This window comes from Ptychodera flava, chromosome 1 (genome assembly GCF_041260155.1).
Source record: "Ptychodera flava strain L36383 chromosome 1, AS_Pfla_20210202, whole genome shotgun sequence".
Classification (NCBI taxonomy): domain Eukaryota; kingdom Metazoa; phylum Hemichordata; class Enteropneusta; family Ptychoderidae; genus Ptychodera; species Ptychodera flava.
This window is the reverse complement of record NC_091928.1, coordinates 51,286,251-51,313,443: the sequence shown is the minus strand read 5'-3', so window position 1 is coordinate 51,313,443 and position 27,193 is coordinate 51,286,251. Positions and strand designations below refer to the sequence as shown.

At 37.5% G+C, this 27,193-nt stretch overlaps 1 protein-coding gene across 1 annotated transcript in view; it reads right to left on the bottom strand.

Moving 5' to 3' along the window:
* Positions 1-21,883, bottom strand: part of LOC139140568 (putative ankyrin repeat protein RF_0381) — an 88,528-nt gene extending 66,645 nt beyond the window's left edge. The window contains exon 1 of the mRNA XM_070709916.1: positions 21,791-21,883. Coding sequence (XP_070566017.1) covers positions 21,791-21,793 — 3 coding nt within the window. The 5' untranslated portion in view covers positions 21,794-21,883. The remainder of the gene's footprint in view (positions 1-21,790) is intronic.
* Between the last annotated feature and the right edge of the window lie 5,310 nt (positions 21,884-27,193).

The following is a 27,193-nucleotide window of genomic DNA, read 5'->3' as shown; positions in this document are numbered from 1 at the left end:
AATAGCTATTTTTGACACATGTTGATGAAGAAGGTGGAAATCTTTGATAGCCCATTTCAATGGCCAGAAAAAGTGGCTAAAATAGCTGCAAAAATACACAATTGAAGATTTCATCATAATTTGAAAATATCATATTGGATCATCCCTGAGAACATGTCAACAAAAGCTCTAATGGCAAAAATTTTCCTCAACATAATAATTGTATATTTTACCATAATTTAATATATCATATATTAAAATAATCCTTTGGAATCTGTATACCAAATATCAAAGCTATCAACTTTCAGTTTGTTAGAAACAAATTTTTTGACCAAAAATAGCAAAAGTTGCCCCTAAAATACAAAATTACAGATTCCATCAGAAATTTAATTTATATTACTAAGTTCATCTGTAGAAACCTGTATACCAAATTTCAAGCTATTAAACCAGTACTTTTTGAGAAAACATTGTTTGACCATAAATGGCAAAAATTGCCCCAAAATTTCAAAATTGCAGATTTCATCATAATTTCAATAAATATCATTTACGGCCAAAGCGGAGTCAGCGTGGACTCTCTCTTGTGCCGCGCAACAAAATAAACGCAGCCACTGACGTTTATTACAGACATTATCACATGAACTGGCCCGAATTCCCACCTGTGTGACGTAGAACAGGACGGATAAGAAATAAGAAATCCGAATTACCCCTGTTGTACGTCATCAACCGGAACTTTTTTCTTTCATGGTACCGTTCATACATGCAGGCGTCGCGACATGAACAGATTTGTTGTGATCGATGCCGTGCTGCTCGCACGTTATTTTTACAAAAAGGTGACCCGATAAATCCAGACATGGAAACATAGAAGGCATATTTGTCCAACGAAATTTCAAGTCGCTAAAACAATAGCTTTTCCTGAAAATCGAATGGAGATACCGACGATCGTTATTTTAATGGCTCAGTAACGTCGCGGCTCCAGTCGAGTCGTGTGGACGTTGCATGTACCTGGCGATACCGTTTGGCGATTAACCGAAACCTACCGCACCTCAAACTGAATAAATGAGTATACTATAGTAAAATCTTCGGGAAAGCGACATAGGAGGCACAAGCCTAAAGTCATTCGACTAACAACGATCAATTTCCTTAATCACACAAAAACTCGTAAATCTTGCTCGGAATCAAACTTGCAGCGCGGCATAATGCTGTATAGCTGAAGACATAAGCTGTCGAGCTGCTGTCGAGCTGTTTGCAGCGCTGTGGAATCCCATGTACTTCGAAAGTAGACTCAGACAACACTCAAAACAGAGTTTCCGTCAACAAAATTAGGATATATCCATGGACGAGATATGTGTCAATGCAAACATCAAAGTTCGTAAGATGAAAACATTGATGACCGAGACCGGATTGACGAGTTGACACCGGCAGAGACCGGTGACGGCAACGTTGTGGGCACAGACATGCAATGAGTGTGTCATCGAACGGAATCTTTCGCGCTCGCAAAGGTCGTAAACTTGTGTGATATTTTGAAAGCCACGGCATCTCTGAGAATGAGAATTACTGTTTCGATCGTGTCGTCTCATTTACTTCATAAATATAATTGTAAATATTCTAAGTAACTCTGAATACTATGGTTATCCGTCGCTAGCACGGTGAAAGCTATGTCCGCCGATGGCCAACTTGCCTTGGCATCGGTACAGCGCGAGACAATGATTGACACGTTCACGTGACCGAATCCGTACGTCTGGTTGGTGGAGATACCCTTTAATGTAGCAAATTTCAGCTTGATGGGATTTATGAATGAAAGTATCTCCTGGGTGACGGGCCGCTTTACTCTTTAAATGAAAGTAATCCGCGTAAGTAAAACACAAATCGCGACGAAATTCATGCAATTTGTTACGATAATTTTGATCCATTTACGTCAAAAGAAAAATAAGAAGACTGTTCATGTGATAAATATATAATCCCATGGTATTTTTCTCTGTTTGACGTCATCGTATACTCGTGTTTTTCGCGGAGCCGCACAACTTCTCGCCTTCGGCTCGAAGTTGTACGGCTCCGCGAAAAACACTCGTATACGATGACGTCAAACAGAGAAAATACCATGGGATTATATATAAAAACATAGAGACAATGTAGCAAATATCATGAAATCTTTTTTATTGAAAAGGCGTACTGGCGTAATACCAGGACTGTTTTGAACGTGCTGATTTCATCATGGATATCAGATAAATATATCCATATCTAGAACAAAAACTAATGAACAAAGTTAAATTTCAATATTCCAACGATTTATCCAACTCAGACACTGAAACGAGGGCTTTCCGTCCTTAGGGAAAAATTGACCCTAAGCATGGATAGGATCAATGGTAACACTAAAATTTGAAAACAAGAACATGCGAGAAAATGTCAACAAGTTTGTAAGCTGGCAATAATAGCCGTGTTCCTTGCCATTCAAGGCGTTTGTGGATACGATGGTGGAGGTTCTTTGGGAATAGGTGGGAACCATTCATCGGTACGGATCTACTAGTCGCTGATGTGTTTAGCGGGAGAGGAGTCGAGGAGTCGGTCACAGTCACAGTCGCTGACGGTGTGCTCGCTGTTGTCGGAATTTCACCTGGACGTTGATAATAGACCTACGGTGATGAAGGTGGCATCACATAATATACGGATAGGGTGTGTAGTACTGGCAATACGAAGGCATCAATCTAAATTGAGCTGCGTGCTGCGGAGTTTGCCCGGTTGACGCTATTCCGACTTTCACTGAAGCTACCACCACCTCCTCGATTGGGCGTTTGTGTAGATTCGGGCGCAGGAAACGTGATACCGCGCCGTTCAAGCTCTTTCTGTACAGGATTTACCGTATTTTTTGTTTTATTCTCAAACCCATCGTATTTTTTCACCATCGACTCAATAATTGAATGCCATCTCTTACTCTCTCTCAGAGGGTCGTTGGGAACTTTCCCGCCGTAATGACGTCGAAGGAGAGCGGTATCGGCGTTGACAATGACTTGGCGAACTCTGCCATTCTTCATATATTTATCCGGGTTACTATTCACCAGATATGAACATATTTTGCTCTCAAATGTATTCATCATGGAATCAAATACTTTCTGTTTAACTTCCAGTGCAGTTTTTAACTTCTTCAATTCGTTTTCCGCCGCCAATTTCATGTTAGCGACCCCCGTCAATTCTTTTTTGCTATCGGGGTGGAGATCCACTTCACCACAAACAAGTACGCTGTCGCATTCTTCGCCGGTACACTTTGCTTTCGTGTGTCCACTTCTCATGTGACATTTTCGACATAGTTTTTTAGTCATGTCTTTGTACACCTTAGGATTGAATAAATCATCCATCTCTACGTATTTCTTCGTCAATAATTCTACTTCTGCTACCTTTCTGGCGACTTCACAACGTTTCTGCTCCATATCTAGTTCCATGGGGCTCTTGTACACGAAACGTCCAGTATCAGTATCAGTTTTTTTCGGCAAATTTTCGGCACGATCATCATAGCTCAAAACTCGTTTGGATGCGTTTCCTACGTTGTCCGATGCCCGTGTTTTACCTACGTTCACAGATGGAGAACTTCCCTCTTCAATTTTGACTGTTATAGTCGGAGTACTGCCGAGAAAAGAACTCTGTCGTAGGAACCTTGAATAACTCCGCGGAGTCAAATCCACAAACGTTCCTTCAATGTCCCTGTAGGTAACACGAATCACGCTGAGACGTTCGATGTAAGGTATTTCGGTGCACAACATCTTGCAAAATGCTTCATAATCCATGAGACACAAGTCCCTGTAGTTTGACTCAATGACTGAGCAACGTTCACGATTATAGTAAACGTAGTGAACCTTCACGTCGATAAGTTCAGACGGAGACATATTACCTTGCTTAGACAGCGCCATTTTACACGTGCGTGATTGCTAGCGTTTATTTGTTCAAATGATGAACGGCAAATTCGTCCGCCAAAGTTTACATGTATAACCTTTCTATTAATTACGCCCTTGCGAAATTACAAAATATGCTATTAAACCATACTCACAATATACTTTTGAACACAAAGAAGTATTTTTGTCAAATATATCTTTGAAATATGTCCAGAAAATTTATATTCATTAGAGAACTAATTTATTCCGTGTCCAATGGTACACTCCCACACTGCATCATGCACTGTAAAAATAGCGGACGCTAGACGCGTCTTTATGCGTTCAAAGTGTACGTGTCGGTGTTCAAATTTGAACGGCTAGTGTTCATATTGTTAACTCTAGTGTTCATATTATTAAAAATGATGTTCTAGACCTGAACACGTAGTGTTATCAACCATCTCATCCTTCAAGTGTTCAAAAACTCAGCATCACAGAAATTTTAAAATACTGTGAAACAATTAACAATTTTTTGTTTATTTTACTTTACAACGGCCATATTAATTTTACTACTGCCTCACTGTCCGGCAAACGTACACGGACTTTGGTGTAACGAATTTCCCACTAAGTGAAAAATATTTCCGGTCTACAATTGCTGAAAGCATGTTTTTTTCTAAAAAAGAAAGTATACAAAATAATTTTACACGTTTATTACGTGTTGAAATTTTGAAAATTGAAAAGAAAATCAGAAAATCACCATGAACGTTTTAATTTTAACATCGGCGTGCAAGAGGCGTTCTATTTCTAAACACTTGGTGTTCAAGTTTGGTGCTTTTTCCTATCCCATGATGCATCAAAACGGAAGTTGCGACATTTTTCTTGTAAGCGCACCCTGAAGTCGTGATCGTGCGGAAGCATGACCAGAAAGGGTAAGTTTTCTCTCCACATAGTAAAATGTATTAGATTTTGAAGCATCTGTATTAATATCCTTAACCTAATCAGCCACTTGTCTTTCATTTAAAGTCTCATCTCGCCATATTACCTATTGTTGCATTATTTTCAGGATGTACAAAGTTGGATTTAACTGAAAATCGAAGAGTCGTTACCGAAGCTGGTGGTACAGATAATGAAGAAGATGAGTGTACAGGTAGCTGTCTGGAAACAAGCTTGAGAACCTCAGTTCATCTCTAATGTAGATTTAAACTTCCAAGGGTCAGTAACTGAATTTTGATAAGTTTCTGTATTTTTTTCTGAATTAATCTAAGCGTTGGTAGCATGCTGTGACCAACTAAATGTTGCCGGAGAATAAGCTTTCACAGACGTGTAGTCTCCTTTATCAGATGCAAGGGTGGAATGAAAAATTAAAGCTGAAAGCGGCGGCAAATTCAGAGTAAAAATGTCCACTCTGAATTACTGAATTTTCTGAAATTTTCACTCTGAATTTCCTGTCACTTTCTGCTTCAATTTTTCATTCCCCTTGCATCTGATAAAGGAGATTTCACGTCTTTGGAAGCTTTTGCGCCTGTAACATTTAATTGATCATAGCATGCTGCCAAACCTTAGAGAATTTTGTATCGTAACTCTTGTTCTTAGCAAATGGTTTATAGCTTTGCTGTTAGCTAAATAGGTGGATGTGTAGCATTGTCCTCAAATTTGTACATCCCAAGGTTTTTCTTCAAAACAGCCTGTACGAATCCTTTAATATTTGGATTACAGGTCCCCAGGGATAACCCTAATCACATATGTTCAAATTATGATGAACTATGCAAATTTATATTTTTGAGGCTAGTTTTGCTATTTTTGGCAAAAATCTTCTTCTCTTTTACTGACGTCTTCAATATTTGGTAAACATGTCCCTAAGAATGACCCTAGTCAAATTTGTGCTAGTTGTGATGAAATATTCAAATTTTTATATTTCATGGCAATTTTCGTCATTTTTGGTCAAAAAATCTTTAAAAGTCTTCTTCAAAACTGCTAATTGAACAGCTTTGATATTTAGGACATAGATCTTTACTGATAGCCTTTTTCAGATTGTTCAAATTATGCAGAAATTTGGAACTTTGTATTTTTAAGACATTAAAGACATTTCAGACATTTTTAAGATATGAGGGATTACCAGAATGTGATATATTCACATTATGATGAAATCTACATTTTTTTATTTTAAGGGTGATTTTTACCACTTTTGGTAAAAACATTTGTATAAAAATTAATAGCAAGGTACACCAGAATTTGAAAGGTCTTTACGAATATGTTTTTAATTTCTGAGAAGTAGATTTTTGAAATGTCACCGATTTATTTCATTGTTTATTTAAAGATATTACAAACAAACAAAGCTTTTTGTTCATGAAGGACTTTGTTGGACAAGGAAATAGGTTTTACCCTGCCAAGGACCAACTTTCCCCACTTTCTGCATGTTGTGCCTTACTGTGACACTTTGACAACTTGATATGTTGTGTTTACTTTAATGTGGACAACTATATACCATGTGCACTAGAGAAGCCTTGACTAACTTTTTTTTCTTCAAAATTTACAATTGTCTATACAAGAGGAAATGTCTTTAAGAAACCATCTTACAACAATGTAGTATGCATCCATACATATGATACGTGTTTTAAACACAATAAGTAAGCCAAATTTTGAGCTTTTGCAGATGCTTTTTTGTACATTTTAAACAAGTATGAACCTTAAAACGTAATCAACAATATTTAAGTAAAACCTGTTTTGTCATTACTTTGTTCATATTTTTTATGTTTTTGATAAAAGGGTGTTAACACTGTTGGTATTTTCCTCTGACAAACTTTACATACAAATTGCAATGTTTATTTGCCCATTTTACAGTAAATTATTGTATTTTACTCTAGAAATGCTTCGTGTATTTTTAGAATAAAATAATTTTACTGAATATCAGTGGTCTGTAATGTTAATTCAAGGCTTGAACACCCCCTGAACGCCCAAAATTAATGGTGTTCAATATGAGGCGCCAAATGTAAAAAAATAATTTACACAATCAAGCTTTTTTTAGAGATAGAATAGGTGGAAAATGTATATATAGAGAGAGGAATTATATATATATATATATATATATATATATATATATATATATATATATATATATATATATATATATATAATATATAATCACACGCGTACGCATAGAGTGTATTCATTCAGACATGTACAAATACGCGTACGCATAGAGTGTATTCATTCAGACATGTACAATACATACATACGTTCATACATACATCATACGTATACACGTACACATAATTTCGCACAAACATGCATAAACACACACACTACACATACATACATACATACATACATACATACATACATACATACATACATACATACATACATACATACATACATACATACATACATACATACATACATACATACATACATACATACATACATACATACATACATCGGACTTTGATACAGCTCGAAGATTTTACATTTAGCCTCGTTTTCGTGGCAGCAGCTGCTGACGTTTACAGTATCTGACAGCGCTGCAAAATCTTATATATACAGCCTCGTTCTGATGAAGTATCGCTGTATCAGAACGAGGTTCTATATGTTAGAAACTTACTCAGCTCAGCACAGCTGCAAAAAGTTTATATATATCGGCCTCGTTCTGATGATACAACTACACACAGCTAAATTTTACATACAGTCTCGATCTGAGGGCACAGCTATAGCTGGGAAGTTTTATACACAGACTCGGTGGGAAAGTTTTACATACAAACCCGTTCTGAAGACACAGCACGCTGGGAAGTTTTATACACAGACTCGATGGGGAAATTTTACATACAGCTAGCTGGGAAGTTTTATACACAGACTCGGTGGGAAAGTTTTACATACAAACCCGTTCTGAAGACACAGCACGCTGGGAAGTTTTATACACAGACTCGATGGGGAAATTTTACATACAGCTAGCTGGGAAGTTTTATACACAGACTCGATAGAGAAATTTTACATACAGCTAGCTGGGAAGTTTTATACACAGACTCGATGGGAAATTTTACATACAGACTCGTCTTGGATTAAGTGTAATACCTAGTGATGCTTGTGCTCAGAAAGCGTGATTGAACTCTGCCCGGTATCGTACGCGGCTAGACCCTGGCAAGACGAAAGCTAATACACGCATAGTGCTGGCGCTTGTGCTATTCAAGTGCATTTGAACTTTCCGGTTTATTTTGATCTAGTAAGCTAGCCACAACAATGATCGTGGTATTGCTATCAGGTGAGATCACCACTGATCTGGGCTGCTCGTAGCCTAGCCCCGTGTACATGTCTGTGTGTTCCCGGCGTTATACGGCTGTGGTGGAGCCCGTATAATGCCCGGAACACACAGACCTGTATGCAGGGCTACTCGTCAACCATACAACGGCGTCAACCATACAACGATCGTTCACTGAGACCGCTGCAGTCCGTCATCATCTGTGCAATGAACTTTCGCGGTCTACGCAGTTACGAGAATAAAGACAAAAAATTAATACTGAAATCTTGGTGCCATAAACCCATGCACAATGATGGATGAAAATAAATTTGAGTAAAACGACAGCAGATTCTTGGTCTTGGACTCTTCCTCGGGCATTTGACACAAGGTGCATGGAGCACGCGAGCATGTAACTAAGGACTGGTCAGTTGCTTCAGCAAAGGGGGCGGTGGATTCATGGGGTGGGGGGGTTCACCCTGTTTTTGACTTTGGTGATGGGGTCACCATGTTTTTGAAATGCCCAATTGGGGGGGGGGGGGTCAGTGTGTTTTTCAAGTTCAACAAGGGCTCATACTTGCATAAAATGCATTGTGACAGCCACAAATTTCAGCATTGAGTTGCATTTTTGGCGCGCCCTTTGGGCACGTTTCTTTAATAATAATAAGACATATTTTTAGAGCCCTGTCCTAGTGCAAAACTTTATATATTTGACACACTACACACACACACACACACACACACACACACACATATATATATATATATATATATATATATATATATATATATATATATATGAGATATCTGTATGTTTAAAATTTTTCGGCGCGCCCTTGGGCGCATTTCTTTAAAATATCAAACATATTTTTCAGCATGCCCTTCATATGAAAAGCATGGCAAGTTCCTGATACTTTTCTGTATTCTCTATGAGAATTAAGTATTAGAAAGCAACATGCAATAATATTTCAATCACATTTTCCTTACAACAGTTCTGGACATCTGCTTATGCATAAAGAGAGTTGGAATACATACAGCTCATTCAAAATACTGTACTCAAACTTTAGAATTGACACTTTTAAGTTCCTATCTTACAACTGACATGACACCAATTTCATTAAAACACAGAATGACTAATTGTTGAAAATATACCCCCAAATTATATATATATATATATATATATATATATATATATATATATATATATATATATATATATATATATATATATATATATATATATATATATATATATATATATATATATATATATATATATATATATATATATATATATATATATATATATATATATATATACTGAATTATTCAATTTATATTCCACATTTTGTTAAACCTTTGTTTCACACGGGGAAGGGGTCACCCTGTTTTCGAAAGTTGCAATGTGGGGTCACCCTGTTTTCGAAAGTTGGAATGGGGGGGGGGGGGGTTCAGCCCTTTTTTACGTCGGCAAAAAATAATCCACCCCCGGCCGAAGAAACTGACCAGTCCCTTACAACGGTTGTGTTTATTGTGTTTACGAGAATTAGAAATGATCAGACACTCAAATTCAACAGTAAATCAGCGACGCTCAACCGACAGAGTATATGAGATTCATTGAAGACGGCATGGAGGTCGCAAGAGATCTCTTTCTACTTCCATGCCATGTTCAATGAATCTCATATACTCTATCGGCTGAGTGTCGCTGATTGACTGGTGAATTAAAATGTCTGATCATTTCTAATCTCGTAAACACAACCGAGCACCTTGCTCTGTGTACCGCCATACTCGAATACTCCTTGCGTCGAATGACCCGAGGAAAGTCCAAGACCAAGAATTGCTGTCTTGTTACCCACATTTGCCTTCATCCATAATTGTGCATGGGTTTATGGCACCAAAATTTCCAAATTAAAATTTTGTCTTTATTCTCTTAACTCTGAAGACCACGAAAGTAGGTTGCACAGCCGACTGCAGTGACCTACAATGAACGAGCACTGTGTAGTCGACGCCAAGCGCCTATCCTTTTTTTCTACGAACACGGAACAGCCTAGATCAGTGGTGATCTCTCCAGATAGCAATACCACGGTCATTGTTGTCGCTAGCACAAAATAAACCAGAAAGTTCAAATGCACTTGAATAGCACAAGCGCCAGCACTATGCGTGTGTTTAATAGCTTTAGTCTTGCCAGGGTCTAGCCGCAAAAAAGGCAGCTCACGGCCGGCCGGCGGCCGGGCTGTGCGTGGTCTTTTTCTAACATGTTGCTGTGCAGCACCGGCCGCTACAGGCCAGCGCTGCAAAGAAAACAGGTCAGAAAAGCCAGCGCACGGCATATGGGCTACAATAATTGCACCTAGCCTGGGTCATTCTTAGCCCTGCCATGGTACCTTCTTAGCTCCATGGCCCTGCGTACGATACTGTGTTTTGCCAGCGCGGCGCCCGTCCAACACCTTCAACGCTGGGAACGCGGAGCATCGTAGGCTGGACCACTAGGAGGGCCGTAGTAAAAATTGAATATTTCTTTGGTCTTGTGAAACACACAAGCCCTGCTATGTGCAGCAGTGTTAACACAACGTCTTTAATGTAAATCCACTTTCGACCGACATTATATGAACATTTGGAAGTCACTATCATATTTCGAAAACGAGGGTGTATATATATAAATATCCGAGTCCCATCTATGTGAAAACGTTAACGAGACTGTATATAAAGTTTTGCAGTTGGTATTACGTGTATATAAAATTTTACAGCTGTATGTATGCAAAGTGAAAACGAGGTTGAATGTAAATGTTTTCGAGACAAGGTAACAGTTGAAAACATGTACATTCAACCTCGTTTCAACTGTATGTCGAAAGCGAGGTTGAATGTAAATGTTTTCGAGACAAAGCTTACAGTTGAAAAAATGTACATTCAACCTCGTTTTCAACTGTATGTCGAAAGCGAGGCTGAATGTAAATGTTTTCGAGACAAGCTTAGGGTGCGTTTGGGCGTACCGTTCTCGTCAGGAGAACATCCGACGAGGGCGAGCTTCCGATAGCTGTTCTTGTTCTTGACGACCAAACGACACAGCCTCGCTTTGGCAGAACTTGGTACAAATGTGATTTTAGTCACGGCAACAGACAACTTTCACGAAGGAAATCCTGTTTCGCTATATTTTAATCATCGTTCATACATAAGCTTTACCCAAATATTACGTTGAAGACGTTTGTTGTACATTTGTACGACAGTTTACTCACAAAAATTTTCGACAACTCTCCAAAAACGAAAAACATCAAATCTTTGGAAAGATCAAACTTGTTATAATAATTCACCACAGTCCCTCCACCAACTGTGAATTCACCTATCTCGACTTGTATCCTGAGACGTTTTTCATACAATAGCAACATAGCCCTGACATTTTTATTTCGCGCGGCTGGTTTCCGCCATCTTATTCTCGTCTGCTCCCGGATCAGACCAGGGTTGTGTTCTTCGTTCTCGGAACGAAGATCGGCTATTTCCGGAAATGTAGCGAAGAGAATCGAGCGCGCTCGGCACATCCGAGCACCGTTCTTGTGTCGAGAACAGTGCGCCCAAACGCACCCTTATAGTCTGGATCCATGAACTTTTCCCCGTTAGAGGGCGTGGGGAAATATAGGGTACCGGGTAGCCATCTTGAACAGAATTTTGTTCAAGATGGCGGAGGTTAGTCACCTGACAGAACATGCTACAACAAATATGGCTGCTGCCATGAAAACGCCGGTCAAAATTCGAATTATGTTCGAACACTGGTACTCGAACCAAAAACATTGGCACACGAGATGGGAAACATAAACTGAAAGGATTAATCCAGAAGTACGGGGAAATAGAGGTGATTGAAGGCTGGCTGTGATATCGCAGCAGTACTTGTTGCGTGTATCGAACGCGCTAGGGTCATTGAGGTCATCGCCGACTGTGGCGTGACCCAAATGACCCGAGCACGTTCGATACACGCCACAAGTACTGCTGCGATATCACAGCTAATTGAAAGCAAACTTTGTTGGAACTGTGAACGACGATTGATTTCGATGGATAGAATGGTGTCCGAATTTCGTGAAAAATGCCAGGCATCATGTCGACGTTCTAAAAGTATTAAGAGGTGTGCTAAATCACAGTGGCTAAATCATGGAGGTAGAAAGTCTTTCTTTCTACCTTCACGGCTTTGTGGTACAAACAAGAAGTTGGTGTCAAGTGAGCCTGAAAGTGCGAAACCCAAGAAAGATGAGAAAAAGTTACAAGTGTTACTTTCATCCAATCACAGCTTGTTTTATTTTAACCCAATAGCGTCCATGTTTACATTAGCAGGTACCTGACCCTATATTTCCCCACGCCCTCTACCGGGGAAATGGGTCAGGGAACCAGACTAAAGCTAACAGTTGAAAAAATGTACATTCAACCTCGTTTTCAACTGTATGTCGAAAGCGAGGTGAATGTAAATTTATCCAAGTCCAGGCTCTATGTATTTATGTATGTATGTATGTATGTATGTATGTATGTATGTATGTATGTATGTATGTATGTATGTATGTATGCGTATGTGTGTTTGTTTATATGTATGTATAGTGTGTGTGTTTATGCATGTTTTTGCGAATGTATGTGTGCACATACGTACGTACGTATGTATGTATGTATGTATGTATGTATGTATGTATGTATGTATGTATGTATTCTACATGTATAAATGCATACCCTATATGCGCGTATATATATGTATGCATGCACGTATATGTATGCATACATATGTATGACTTATGTATATGTGTGTTTGTATGTCTATATATATATATATGTCAAGACCAATAACATTGTCTTGACACATCAGTGTAATCTTTGTTGTCTGACAGCTGACCACCACTATTACAGTCTAGGGCAACAAGACCACCTTACAGAAAAAGTGTTCATGATGATGCCCTTATTAAAATAGTCGCATTTTCACCTTAGCGCTGAAATGGTTGTACGTGTAAGAACATTGTTTACCAGATTTCAAAGTGTTATTCTAACCCTTTCATCGATAAACCTTTGCAAAAAGTACGTGTTTTCACGGGCCTAGATGGTGAACAAAAAACTCCCGCTTTTCCATTGATCATTTTGAGAATACGCGTGGGTATCCAAATTTCCACTAAAGAACCATAATCAGGTGACGAGCAAATCTGGCACCAAATACGAATCCACTTCCGGGCTGATGATTCGATGAATGTAATTTACAGTCACAGTCCCTCCGACAGTTACAGTGTAACAGTTACCGTGCGACGCCGCACCGTCTTTGATGTCTGCTTCGGCGACGCAGCATGCCAATGCGCATGTCTGCACCAGAATTGGAAACCTGCTAGATAGACTGCCTAATAGACTGCATTTCCTATTTTCAATTTACGTCGGGCTGGTGAGTGAACAAGGCTTCGCGTTGGCCGCAATCTGCTAGCCGGAATTACCATTATGCTTATTTCGAAATCATACGCTTATATTAGAAATAGGAAATAGAAATATGAGTATATTTCAATATTCAATAGATTTTAGCGTACAAGAAAAATCAACAAAAAATCTATTTTCAAATTTCTTTATTAAAATTTCGTTGCGGTAAACAGATTGGCCGCGTTTTGTCACGGATTTTTAACACACTTATCGTTGATCGCGCGTCCATGCGTTCAAAAAGTGTAACAGCCCTTTGAACGCGTAAATGCGTTCAATTTTTGTAACACATTCATGTGCAACGTATGTTCAGATATGGAACACCATGGTGTTCAATATAATGTCTGATGAACACGTAGCGTTCAAAATCTGCACACGTGTGTTCAAAAATTGAACGTTGGTTGAATACGTAGTGTTAAATTTCTGAACGTCTAGACGCGTCCAAAAAGTGTTACAAAAAGGCGTTTCATTGGTGTACTATCTTTAACAGGTAACTTTACAGTGTGCATGGTGATCTAGTCAGGTCGCTTTTCGAACGTACGTCATCTGTGAATGTTTACAAACAAATCTTCTATTGTATATATGGTACAGTAAACTTTGACACCATTCGACCATCTTTTTTCAAAATCACATTTTGCAAAATTATAAAACCGCTCGTTGTTTACCTTCGCAAGGCTAGATATTTTATCCCGCGCGACTGGGCGAATAAGCGCGCGCAATGTCGCTTTCTTTTTGACATGCCAGGAAACTTCCTTTGTTGTTCCCAGTCGCCAGTTTGATTTCGATGTTCAGAATGGAAGGTCGTTCTATGCTGAACAATAAAGGGCGGGAATATGAGTGCGGAAAGGCGATGAGTGGGGAATTACGAAAGCTAGTTGTTCGTGAACTGGAGCAGAATGGTGCAAATTCGAGAACACGATACGTACCATTTGGGTTGCTTGCTAGTACGTCAAGAAAATTTAGCATATCGAAGAGTACAGTCACCAATATTTGGCGAAGATTCTGCGACACTGGTGATATAGCACCTAGGAAAAAAGCCACTGGCCCACCTAGAAAACTCAGTGACGACGAAGTCAGGTACATTCAGTTTTTGAAATTAGAGACTCCGTCCATTTCTTACGAGGAAATCCAACAGAAATTGGTTGAGTTCAGTAACATAGACGTCTCAGTCGTAACTATTGGTGAAACTGTACGTGGTAGACTACCTCAGCAGTATACCTGGAAGAAAATGATACGACCAGCTGCGGAAAGATTTTCCGAGGGCAATTTAATTTACACAGGAGCTTATCTTGAAGCACTTCGTCACATTGATCCGTACAGAATAAAATTTTTTGACGAATCAGGATTTAGTTATCCGGGAGTTTGTAATAGGCTGTACGGACATGCAGCTATCGGCACTCGCTGTGTTGAAATACAACGGTACGCTAAACAACCAAATGTAACGCTGAATCTACTTGTCAGCGCCCATGGCATTTGTCATGCAAACGTAGTGGATGGGGTCGTCTGACACTGATTCGTTTCTAGCATTTCTTAACGAGGCAGCAAATTCGGTAATGGACGATGGTACTCCTTCGCTCATGGTTGGCGACGTTGTCATTGTTGACAATTGCCCAACTCATCACAATCGTGGAGGTGAACTTTTGGCACAATTCTTAGATCACATGGGAATACAGTATATTTTCACGCCAACTTACTCGCCTGACTTCAACGCAGCTGAGTATCTTTTCGGACACTTAAAGACACTATGTAAAAGACCGATATTCAGGCATTTGTTTGAGGACAATAAACAATATGCTATACTTCGCGCAGTAATGGAAATTACGCCTGGTGATTGCCTCGGCTTTTTTCGCAAAGTTGGCTATTTGATCATGTAGTTTTTCCTGGGAAATAGGTCCTTTTCCTGAGAAGGAAACAGGTAACCCTGGAAAGACGGTGCGGTTTTTTTTTACAGTCTGCAGTATACATCATGTATATCTCGCTGGAATGATGAATGTTTTCAGTGTTTCCAATTAAAATATTAATCCGTCTGTAGAGAAATTCTGCACACGTAATTATTTGTTACAAAAAGGATACAAATTGAATCTTTTGTTTGATTTGTGCCATTGTTTGATGGCGTGTAGTTTGTGTGCTCTGTCTGAAAAACGTCAGTGAATGCGTTTACTTTGTTGCGCGGCACAACAGAGAGTCCAAGCTGACTCCGTCTTGGCTATAATTTATCTGTAGGAACCTGTATACAAAATTTAAAAGATACTGGATGAGTAGTTTTGGAAATACACATTTTTGACCAAAAATGGCAATAATTGCCCCAAAAATACACAATTACAGATTTCATCAAAAGTTCAATATATATTACTTAGTTCATCCATAGAAACCTGTATACCAAATTTCAAAACTATGACACCAGTACTTTTTGAGAAAGACATTTTTTGACCAAAAATTGCAAAAATTGTCTTAAAAATGCAAATTTGCATATTTCTGCAAAATTTGAACAAATCTGAAATAGATCATCCTTGGGACCTACGTACAGAATATCAAAGCTATCTGACTGGTAGTTTTGAAGGAGAAGATTTTTAAAGATGTTTTTACCAAAAATGACAATAATTGTCTTAAAAATACAAATATGCAAATTTCACCACGATTTGAACAAATCTAACTGAGCCCACCCTAAGTAAACTGCATATCAAGTTTCAAAGTAATCGGACAAGCAGTTTCAGAGATTTTTTTTACCAAAACCATTAAAAAATGCCCAAAATACAAATTTGCAAATTTCACCATGATTTGTACCAAACTTAAGTGAGGTTACCCCAAGTGAACTGCATATTAAATTTCAAAGCAATCGGACTTGTTGTTTCAGAGGAGAAGACAATTGTTGATGGACGCCGGACGCTTGACGCCGGACGCCGGACGACGTCAGACAATGACAGAAAATCAACCTATTTGATAAGCTTCGTGTTGCTGACAGCTGAGCTAATAAATGGTCCCGCTGTGAGGAACGCAATGTTCGGGATTCACCTGAGCTTACTATCGATGCCGTTCTATTTGCTGAAGTTACATTTTGATGGTCATCTTTGCATGCAGACATGGACGACCAATCTTGCTCTTCGATACACTGTTCTTAGCTGCAAAAGAGCACATTTTTTGAAATGGCATTTCAAATGCCTTCAAGCAGCAACATTCACGGAGCCGTTTGCCCACGACAGTACTTAATCCCAGTGGTGGCAGATCGTCTACAGTCTCCTTCACTGTGACCTATTGCCTAAATAGCGGATTGTTTTTGTCTCGTTTGTACTTCCGTGTAGACTTACTTTCCCATGGACTGGTGGTATAGAAATATCAAAAGGGATTGAGTAAAAAGAAGGAAGAAACTTCAGCAGACTTTCACGTTTAGTATTGAGGTGATCGCCAGATTGAAGCAATATACTTTGGCGACTGACGCGTACATTGTGGGTACTGCTGCATGCTGTGTATGCCCGGTCATCTGGTCATGAGTGGGTTAATACGCCGTACGATACTGTTTCAATCCGACGAGACATTCTTCTACTTTTTTCTTATCACGTCTAAAAGAAACAATGGTGAGACTAAGAACTTTATCCCAGAAATCTGATTATTCCCAGGTTGTTTTGTCAACCCGGGGTTCGTCCATACAAAAATGTTCTGCAGTAGTACTAAGCTCTGCATGGAAGGGCTGTGTGTTACCGGCTATAGGCCTCCAGTAGCTAGTTGGGTGCATGTCAAGGGAAATCAGTCTTGTGTTTTTCAGCTGTACCGGCAAACAAAACAATTATAGATAATGGTAGAGTTGCTCCAAGTGTGTGGGCATATAGGTATCAAAACTAAAGGACTAAACACCAGCAGACCAACACGCTAATGGCTGTTGCGTACTTGTGGGGTGAACGCCTTGCTTGACCAGCTAGTAACTCAGCTGCCGGGGAGAAGCCTGGCAACTTGGGGGGGGGGGGGGAGTCTAAGATAAAAGGTTCAAACGATGTGTTCCTGTTTGTGGCATGAATTTTTTTGGTATTCATAGCAATTATCGATCACCGGATCAAGGTGATTTCCTATAAGCGGCTATTTGTGTTTGTTTAGCAGTCTTTGACTTCGGGCAAACCGACTGCCTGTCAGCGCAGCAAATCCTGCAAAGACTGCTGTGCAATGCGAGTGACCGGAAGACAATAAGGGCGACTGCTGCTGTCATGCTGCGGTCATTGCCATCCATGTACATACTTGTAGTTCGATATACTGTTAAACTGTAACAAATAGTTACAAGAGGCACAGAGAAATCCCCCGTTCAATAACATTTGCCCAAATTTTGTTTGTCAAGATGTAATATCAACGATCACGTACTAACTCAGATGTGCCCACTATTGTTACCGATGTTCAATCGCACCTTCGGGTGCGATGATTCAACGTTAATATGACATGTTTGAACAAAGCGAACTAGCGGCCGATATAGCTCCGCTGTGTTATGTAGAGAATAACTATTTTTGACACATGTTGATGAAGAAGGTGGAAATCTTTGATAGCTCAATGCAGTGGCCAGAAAGTGGCTAAAATAGCTGCAAAAATACACAATTGAAGATTTCATCATACTTTGAATATATCACATCGGATCATCCCTACGAACATGTCAACCAAGCTATCTGATGAGTTGTTTTTTGAGAATAAAATTTTTCTGACCAAAAATGGCAACAATTGCCCCCCAAAAATAAAAATTTCAGATTTCATCATAATTTTCAAAATATCAAATTTAGTTCATCTATAGAAACCTGTACACCAAATTTCAAAAGCTGTTAGACCAGTACTTTTTGAGAAACACATTTTTTGACCAAAAATGGAAAAATTGCCCCAAAATTCAAAATTGCAGATTTCATCATAATTTCAATAAATATCATGGATTCATCTATAGAAACCTGTATACCAAATTTCAAAGCTATAAGATGAGCAGTTTGGAAATACACATTTTTTGACAAAAAATGGTAAAAATTGCCCCAAAATACAAAATACAGATTTCATCAGAAATTCAATACATATTACTTAGCTCATCTGAAGAAACCTGCATACCAAATTTCAAAGCTATCAGACAAGTACTTTTTGAGAAACACATCTTTTGACCAAAAATGGCAAAAATTGCCCCAAAATTAAAAACATTGCAGATTTCATCATAATTTCAATAAATATCATTGAGGTGATCTGTAGGAACCTATTGTGGAAATTTACATTTTTTGACCAAAAGTGGAAAAAATTGCCCCCAAAATACAAAATTGCAGATTTCATCATTATCATTTCAGTTCATCTGTAGGAACCTGTTTACCAATTTCAAAGCTATCAGATGAGTAGTTTTGTAAAGATACATTTTTTGACCAAAAATGGCAAAAATTGCCCAAAAAATACAAAATTACAGATTTCATCAGAAATTCAATATATATTACTTAGTCATCTATAGAAACCTGTATGCCAAATTTCAAAACTATCAGACCAGTACTTTTTGAGAAATACATTTTTTTGACCAAAAATGGCAAAAATTGCCCTTAAAAATGCAAATTTGCATATTTTTGCACAATTTGAACAAACTGAAATAGATCATCCGTAGGGACCTATGTACCAAATATCAAAGCTATCTGACTGGGAGTTTTGAAGAAGAAGATTTTAAAGACTTTTTTACCAAAAATGACAAAATTACTTATAAAAATACAAATATGCAATATTCACTACGATTTGAACAAATCTGACTATAGTCACACTAAGTAAACTGCATATCAAATTTCAAAGCAATCGGACAAGCTGTTTCAAAGAAGAATTTTTTACCAAAAACACCGAAATATGCCCAAAAAATACAAATATGTAAATTTCACCACGATTTGACTAAACTGAAGTGAGGTCACCCTAAGTGAACTGCATATAAAATTTCAAAGCAATTTGACTTGTGGTTTCAGAGGAGAAGGCAAATGTTGATTGACGACGGACGATGACGGATGACGGATGACGACAACAGACGACAATGGAAAATCAACCTATTTGATAAGCTCCGCGTCGCTGATAGCGGAGCTAAAAAAGGGAATGGCAGAAAAGATACCCTAAATAAAAGTCTACGAAGATGCATGTTTATGATCAAGATTTGTTTCACCATAAAATGCAAAGAAAATGTATTACTCTGTAACTGTTTCACTATCAGTATCAAGGTAGCAATCACACATGGTATGTTTTAGTTTTATCATATAACAATTGGGTCTGTGGTATGATTTTTCTTTCACGGTCCGTGTCATTCGATAGTTTAACGAGCAAATTCCCCTTTAAGTTGCACTGTTTTACTGTAGTTCGTTTTGTCGTGTGCTCCTCGTTATCCATTGTACTGAAGGTTGTATGAAGGTTACAGGCCGCTCACGCACTCTTCCAAACAGATAATCTAAAGTTGTGTGCGCATTATTCATTATGTGATGGGGTTCAACTATGATGGTTAATTCAAATCGCTGGACGCCCAGGCAAACATTGAACATTGCTTGTAAAGAGTAACAGGCGCTTTTATAATATCAATGAAGCCATCTACGGTCACTATTTTGGGTCGAATATTGTTCTGACTGAGGAATTTTGCTCTCGAAAAATGTGTAGAAAATGGCCGACTTTATTTGTCCCTTTAAAGCCATACTTCATAGTGCTCCAATCCGATTTTAGTTTTGTATTCAAATTACATGTAGATGCTAGCAATGTGACTGCTTGTGCTGCTTTATAACAAGAGGATACTCATGGGATAGAGCACCCTTTTTGCTACTTTTCACGCGGAATTAACAAATCCCAGAGAAACTTCTCTACAGTTCAAACACAGTTTATCTTTGATATTAGCTTTACAGCATTTTGAATTGTATGTTACTTCTTCAAATTAGCCAACAATTAATCAAACCCCCTTGATTTTTTTCTGCAGAAATTGAATGGCAAAAATCAGCATTGTTAGATGGAGTTTATGTTACTGGAGTATAACATTGACACAAGGGTAGAGAAAATTTAATTGCAGGACTGCTATCTTATTTAGAGATTATCGTTGTTCATATTATCAAGAAAAAATATGTAAAAGAAAGACTTTTCTTTGAAAAATTTTCATTTTTTGAACAGGGGGTGTGTTATGTAGGTAATTTTCCCCCACAATCATGGCCTGAGTTTAATTAGTCAAGAACAATCTTAAGTTCACTGTCCTTCATGACCTTGAATTCAATTAGTCACATTTAGAATCCTCTGGAAATTCAGTTAGTCGTGTGTGGAGACATTTTTAGAACAGTAATTAACATATCAATAGAGCTTCTTGATTGTTCTCTCATATAACCATTTTAGTATAAATAGGGGATGGCAGAGTTTTTAGTCAGACATATTGGGATCGTGTCTCTCAAGTGTTACTGCATGACTTTGTAAACTCCAGTAGTGTAATGCCAAGACTTTTCTAGACCTCCACTGCCATGCTGGATTTATTCTTGGACTGCGCGCAACCTCAAGCCTGAAAGCAAGCCAAAGGACTGCTCACTCTGTCCCAGTGTCTGACACAACTCTGGGGCTTTGTGCCGTCCATGCTGAGATGAATAGCCTGTAAACTTTTCTAGTTTGTACTTATTCTCTTGACATTAGTGATTAGTGTTACGTTAAAAAATAAATTTCGTTTTGAAAGGAAAATTGCCGAGTCACTGTTTTTCCCGCGAATATTGTTAGCGACGAAGCCTGGGTTTGGTGCATGATTTTTGTTAAAGTATATGACGCCATATTGCATGCTGAAGTCATTATCGTTTTCTTATGCACTTTCTACAGTTTAGGTGGATAGTTACTGGGTCAAGTTAAGTACGTGAAGTATAACGAAAGTTGTTTTGGTATCATTCTGAGCATATATAAAAGTTTAGGTGAGTATACACCAAATACTTGCTATGCAATTTATCGTACAGGATGAAAATGTACAATCATCCTGTGAATGTCGAGAAAACCTGTGCTATATCAGTGATTTTGGACTTTAAATTTGAATGATATTTAACTGGAATCTAAGCATGGATCAGTCCTTTGATGTTGTATACAATGTTTTTGTATGGTCGCTCAAGTTTAGGCCTATATTGTCTGTTGAAATGGAAACATGCTGGTTGTACACTTGTTACTGCTTACAGATGGAATTGAAATCAAAACTATTCATACCGTTTTTAAGTCTCTGCTGCCTATTTGGGTTCCTTGAGGGTCAGATATACAATAAATGTAATTTGCATTTTTTCAAAGTTGACTCACAGATAACTGAAACGAATATATGGTTATGCTTATTTAGACATTAGTAGCTTTAAATTGCAAATACCATGTGTAGTTCATTGATATCTTCTCCTGCCTCTCCAAGAGCACTAAGGATATTTTCTGCATCATTCTGAGCAGCCCAATAGTAGTGTAGTAAGGTGTCCTGGAAATAAAAAAGATAAAATTAACACTTTTTGCAGCATCAGATAATATAACATTCCACATTAATATACTATTACCATATAAAATTTGATAATCTTTGCGGCCCTGATAGGGTGTTTGCGGACCGAGGTTGTACGGCTGAAGGACCGCGCACAGCGAGACCCTACCCCATACAACCGAGAGTTTGCAAAAACTGTATCAGGGCCGTAAGGTTTATCGTATACTTTGGAAAGATATTTATGCAGTTAACAATATTGTGCAACGATTTGAAGATAGCAGTTCATGCAATGTCAAACATTAATCGCCATTTTTGAAAAGTTTTTGAAAAGCGATGGTCGTACATTATGACGTCATTTTTTACCTAGAACGATCAGAACAATGCGTAAATAGAGGTTTAAGAATTGTGGCGTGTTGTAGTTAATCGTAAATTTTATTGCTTCGGCAGGAAGATGAAGCTGGGCGACGGGTAGCGGCTATCTGTTGCACGATCGCACTTGATCTAATTAAGTTCACTTTCAAATCTTTGAAAAACGAAGACATCATCGCTTATGCGCTCAGTCAACACCGGATTTCAATATGAAACCCTAGGAAATACCGCCTGGTATGATCACAACAGAGGAGACGTTCGATTCTCCGCGCTTGCTTTGCTCGAATGGAACGTGTTGCTGATTGCAACGCACGTGAGTTACCAGAATGAAGCTTGTTCTGAAATGCACGTGCTTGCTTATATTTGGGCAACGTGTTTCTGGGGCGTGATACGGCAAATTATTACACAAATTTGCCGGCGTCTTTTTCCAGCTAGCGTTGCACAGGAACGTGTCTTGGGTGTATAACCAGTCAAATCGTTGCAATATTCTCGAGCGGAGACAATAAAGTTATCTCTGCATCTGCTTGAAGTAGAATATGACGATAACAATATCAAGACCTAAACAATTTATTGACTCAGTGCATTTCAAAGTTTTGTGTTCTGTTGAACTCTACCGTCATTCTTTTCCCAAGGAAATAATGGTATTCAAACTAATTGTAAATCCGGAATTACGGACTATGATAATGAAATGGAACCCAGGGCACAAACAAAACAAAAGAACAGAATTCGTGTTAATCCCATTTTAATTAAACAGGACTGTGTAATAATTGCAGAAGAAAAGATTAAAGACAACAGAATAGTCACGAGTTCATCTGCAGTCTTGCATAACTTGTTGTGAATGTTCTTATATCAAAGAACAAGATAGTAAGCATCAATACTCACATCTCATCGCCCATGTACTTTAGCTTGATATTCTTTGAGTAAGAATTTAGCCATCCTTATTTTTTGCCTTTGTCTGTTTCGATGTTATCCAGGACAAGATATAAAGGCGTGTGTCCCTCCTTTTAACATAAAATGACGATAATTATTATGCAAACAACATTTATATATAATCTCGATATTTGTAATTAGAATCATTGATGCTGAATCATACACAGGATATTCTGAAGGAACATATTATAGTTATTCAGCTGATTGTTTTGAAAATCCCTTGTTCTATGATCTTTTCTTGTGCTCTTTATGGTATTATAGATGCGGCACCTTTATACACGTACATTTTGCCTACTGTGCATAATTCTGAAATCTTAAGTTATTTATGATATTACCACATTTGAATACAGGCCAAATTGGAATATATTAACTGCCTCTACTGACATTGGAACCTTACATTGTTAAAAACTTGTATGATATATAAAAGGTTGATACACGATAAGATGTCAGAAATTCTTTTAAAGCAAATATCAAACTTTCAAAATGTCTAATGTTATCAAATTAAAACCATGACTGATTTCGAAACTCTTCCTGAGGAGCAGTACACGTTAACTAGCCAAAACGCTTGACAAAATACATAATATGCGATCAGCATATTTAAGTATATTTAAGCAATAAAGCACACCCAGCGATGGTATACCACGATATTTTGACCAGTTCACGACATATCTGCACGAGCGATAGCGAGTGCATATATGAAGTGAACTGGTCAAAATCGAGTGAAAACAAGTGGAAATTTGTGTGTTAAAACATCATAAGCTGATTTTTGCTCAAGCCGAGAGCTCGCGCGTATGGGATATATGGGGTATATTTTTCGCGTCTCGACCAATCGGATCGCAGTATTTGCTTAATAAATATACGGGTATTATATAATTACGTATATGGAACACTATGTTAATTGCATCTTTATGTATATGGACAATTTTATCCTTTTTTGTCATTTTCTTTTCACAAAACTGCTTGCAGCTTCGATATTTTGTATATAGGTTCCTAGGAATTATCAGAATGTGATATGTTCAAGTTATGATGAATTCTGAAATGTTCAATTTCTGAACATTTAAACGCGTTCTCAAAAGCGTTACCAAAGTCATGTAATTGGTGTTCTGTCTATTTACAGTATGGTGCTTTCTCACATTCAGCTTACAAGGGACATGAGAATGATATTTTTTAAATGCTTGTCTAAAATCTCATTGTCCTTGTATAGGGAAACAGGCGTGATAGGTCATTTGGTGTAAGCAATTTTAAATGTACGAAACTTAACATGGGTACGACACAAAAGGTCGTCAGATTATTGTATAGGCATTTACACTATTTTGAGCAAAACATGAAGGCTAGCGTAAAAGTCATTAAAATATTCCGTGTGCCGCATTTGATTAATGATAAATTGATATTTTCTGAAAGAAATTGATTAAATTGGTGTCAATTATGCACTATTACGCCAACTGGAAGTTAAGTTTCGTAAATGAGGAGCTTGAAATTTAGTCTAAATACAGTTATATTTCACTTTACATTTAATAGAGCTTTTCTTGTTCCAAAGTGTATTTCAAAAGACATATTTATTTGAGTTTACGGCGAGTTGATGTGTAAAAAATCGTGGGATATATGCCAAATGAATGCATATGAGGCTATTACATAAACATTTGTGTTTGCGGTACCCTTAGGTATAAATTCCATTACACTAATACATCATTGATCTTTTGGGCACTACCTACCTTCTATGTTCATCTTGAAGGTTGAAGTAATACTGAAAGAAATTTTATACATGCACATCTGCTGTCACAATGAAACCAAACTAATAAGTTATAAGATGAGTGGCGGGGGGGGTGCGCATTTAAACATTAAACTAAGAAATACTATACCTTAGTCACAGAATTTTTATTTGCCCCATTCCGTAACAGGTTTTCGACGATTTCAATTTGACAGTCTATTGCAGCATAGTGTAAGGCTGTTTTTCCTCTCTGTCAATTAGAAAAATCATTAACTTAGAGTTAACAAATAACATTATGATTTTATTGATCTTATGAGAAGGCAAATTGAAAGAAACACCTTTTTGCACTCAATCATTTTTAATTATATAAGGACACGTTTCAATATTTTCATTGCTGTTACATCTACCCTATTGTCTCAACATCTGGTAATGGTTATGCTCTGTTATAAACGCTACGTAGACAAAATTAGGCTTTACGGGAGTTATGGCAAGATAATGTGTAACAAATAAGAAATCAGAATTGTTTTATTTGAAATGTCATTTGTTAGTGAAATCAATATATTAATAATTATTGCGAAAAGCACATCGAAAAAAAGTTATGACCGCAGTATTCTGGTGTACCATTTCAATTTTGTAAACTGTAAGTCGGACATCCTTGCTGGTAACATTACAATAGTTATGATCACTACTTCTTAAATGGAGCGTGACTGCATATTATTCCCGGTAGACGCGGTCTTTTAGAAGAAAGTAATTAATGTAAAATAGTGAGTCTTCCGCCTTGTTACAATTGTAACAATGACACAAAACTGTCAACATTCGATTTTTGGCAATATTTTACAGCTTGAAATCATGGCAATATGAACATGTATGGTTTTGAAAGAGGACATGCTATGTTACTTTGTGCATTCAAAGGAATGCGTAAGGCAAAAGACCGATATATATAATTTACCTTATCCTTGTGGTCCAATTCTGCTGCGTTTTTGCAAATAAGCGACACCAGATCATTGTTACGTCCGAACACAGCATGGTGTAGAGGATGTTTTCCATCCTGATATTGAGAGAAGAAAAATATAATATCTGTGCGACAAAGTAATCTGAACAAACACATTAAAATTAACAATCTGAAAAATAGCCTTGTTAGTTTTTGTACATGTTAAATGTAAATTACAACAACAACGCAAACAACAACAGCAACAACAACAGTAGCAGCAAAAGCAACAACAACAACAACAACAACAACAACAAACAACATAATAATAATAATAATATTAATAATAATAATAATAATAATATAATAATAATAATAATAATAATTTTTTGTTAAAAGACCACTACGTAATCTTGTCTCAGTAGTCTAGTAGTCTGTTCATTACATTACATTACTGTATAAATATAATAGTACGAAAAAGATTGCAGCTCGGTGAAATAAACCAAACGTAAAAAAGAAGAAAGGTAACATATAAACCAACGTAAACTTTGAAATTTATCATAAAATAATGTTCTTAAGTTGAGAAGACGTATTTATATTTAATTGTTTTAATTTTAAAATTTTACTACTTAGACATTTATCATTTCTTTAGAATCGGCCGAATCACGACTATACTGTGAATGTCGTGACCATTCACCCACGCAACGTAGAATCATATTGTTTACAATCTTTGCACAAAACTAAATGTGCAATTAGCACGTTTACTTTAAAATAGAGCATAAACCTAGAAATATACTGATACAGATAATTCAGTTTCATAAATACATTTACAATTGTTAAATCATCTACTCTTTCAACGGGCAGCAATGACATCATTAAATAACTTTTATGCTGGTTAAAATGAGGATCTGCACTCTTCAACATATTACCTTGTCATTCTCAAAGTTATTTGCTCCACACTCCAACAATATTTCTGTTGCCTCATAGAACCCCCTACTACATGTGTGATGTAAAGCAGTCATTCCATCCTAGAATAAATTGATTACATGAATTCTTGAGTAGAGTAATAATCATTACTAATGTATTCTGAGCACACAAATACACTTGTAACTTGCCGCATACTTGAATGTATATTTGATAGCAATGTTTTCAGATCATGATTTGCGTTGCGATATGTTAACTCTTCTTTTATATTGAAACTATTTCTGAGTAAACTTGAATGGGGTTAACTGCCATAGTAATACAAGCGTGTGCTTCTCATTGAGTCTTTCATCAAACATGGTGAAACGAGGAACATTAATGTTTCTATGTTTCTTCTAAAATTAGAATTCTAGTTTGGGGTGCATATGTAATTTGAATGGCAAAGGTCAAA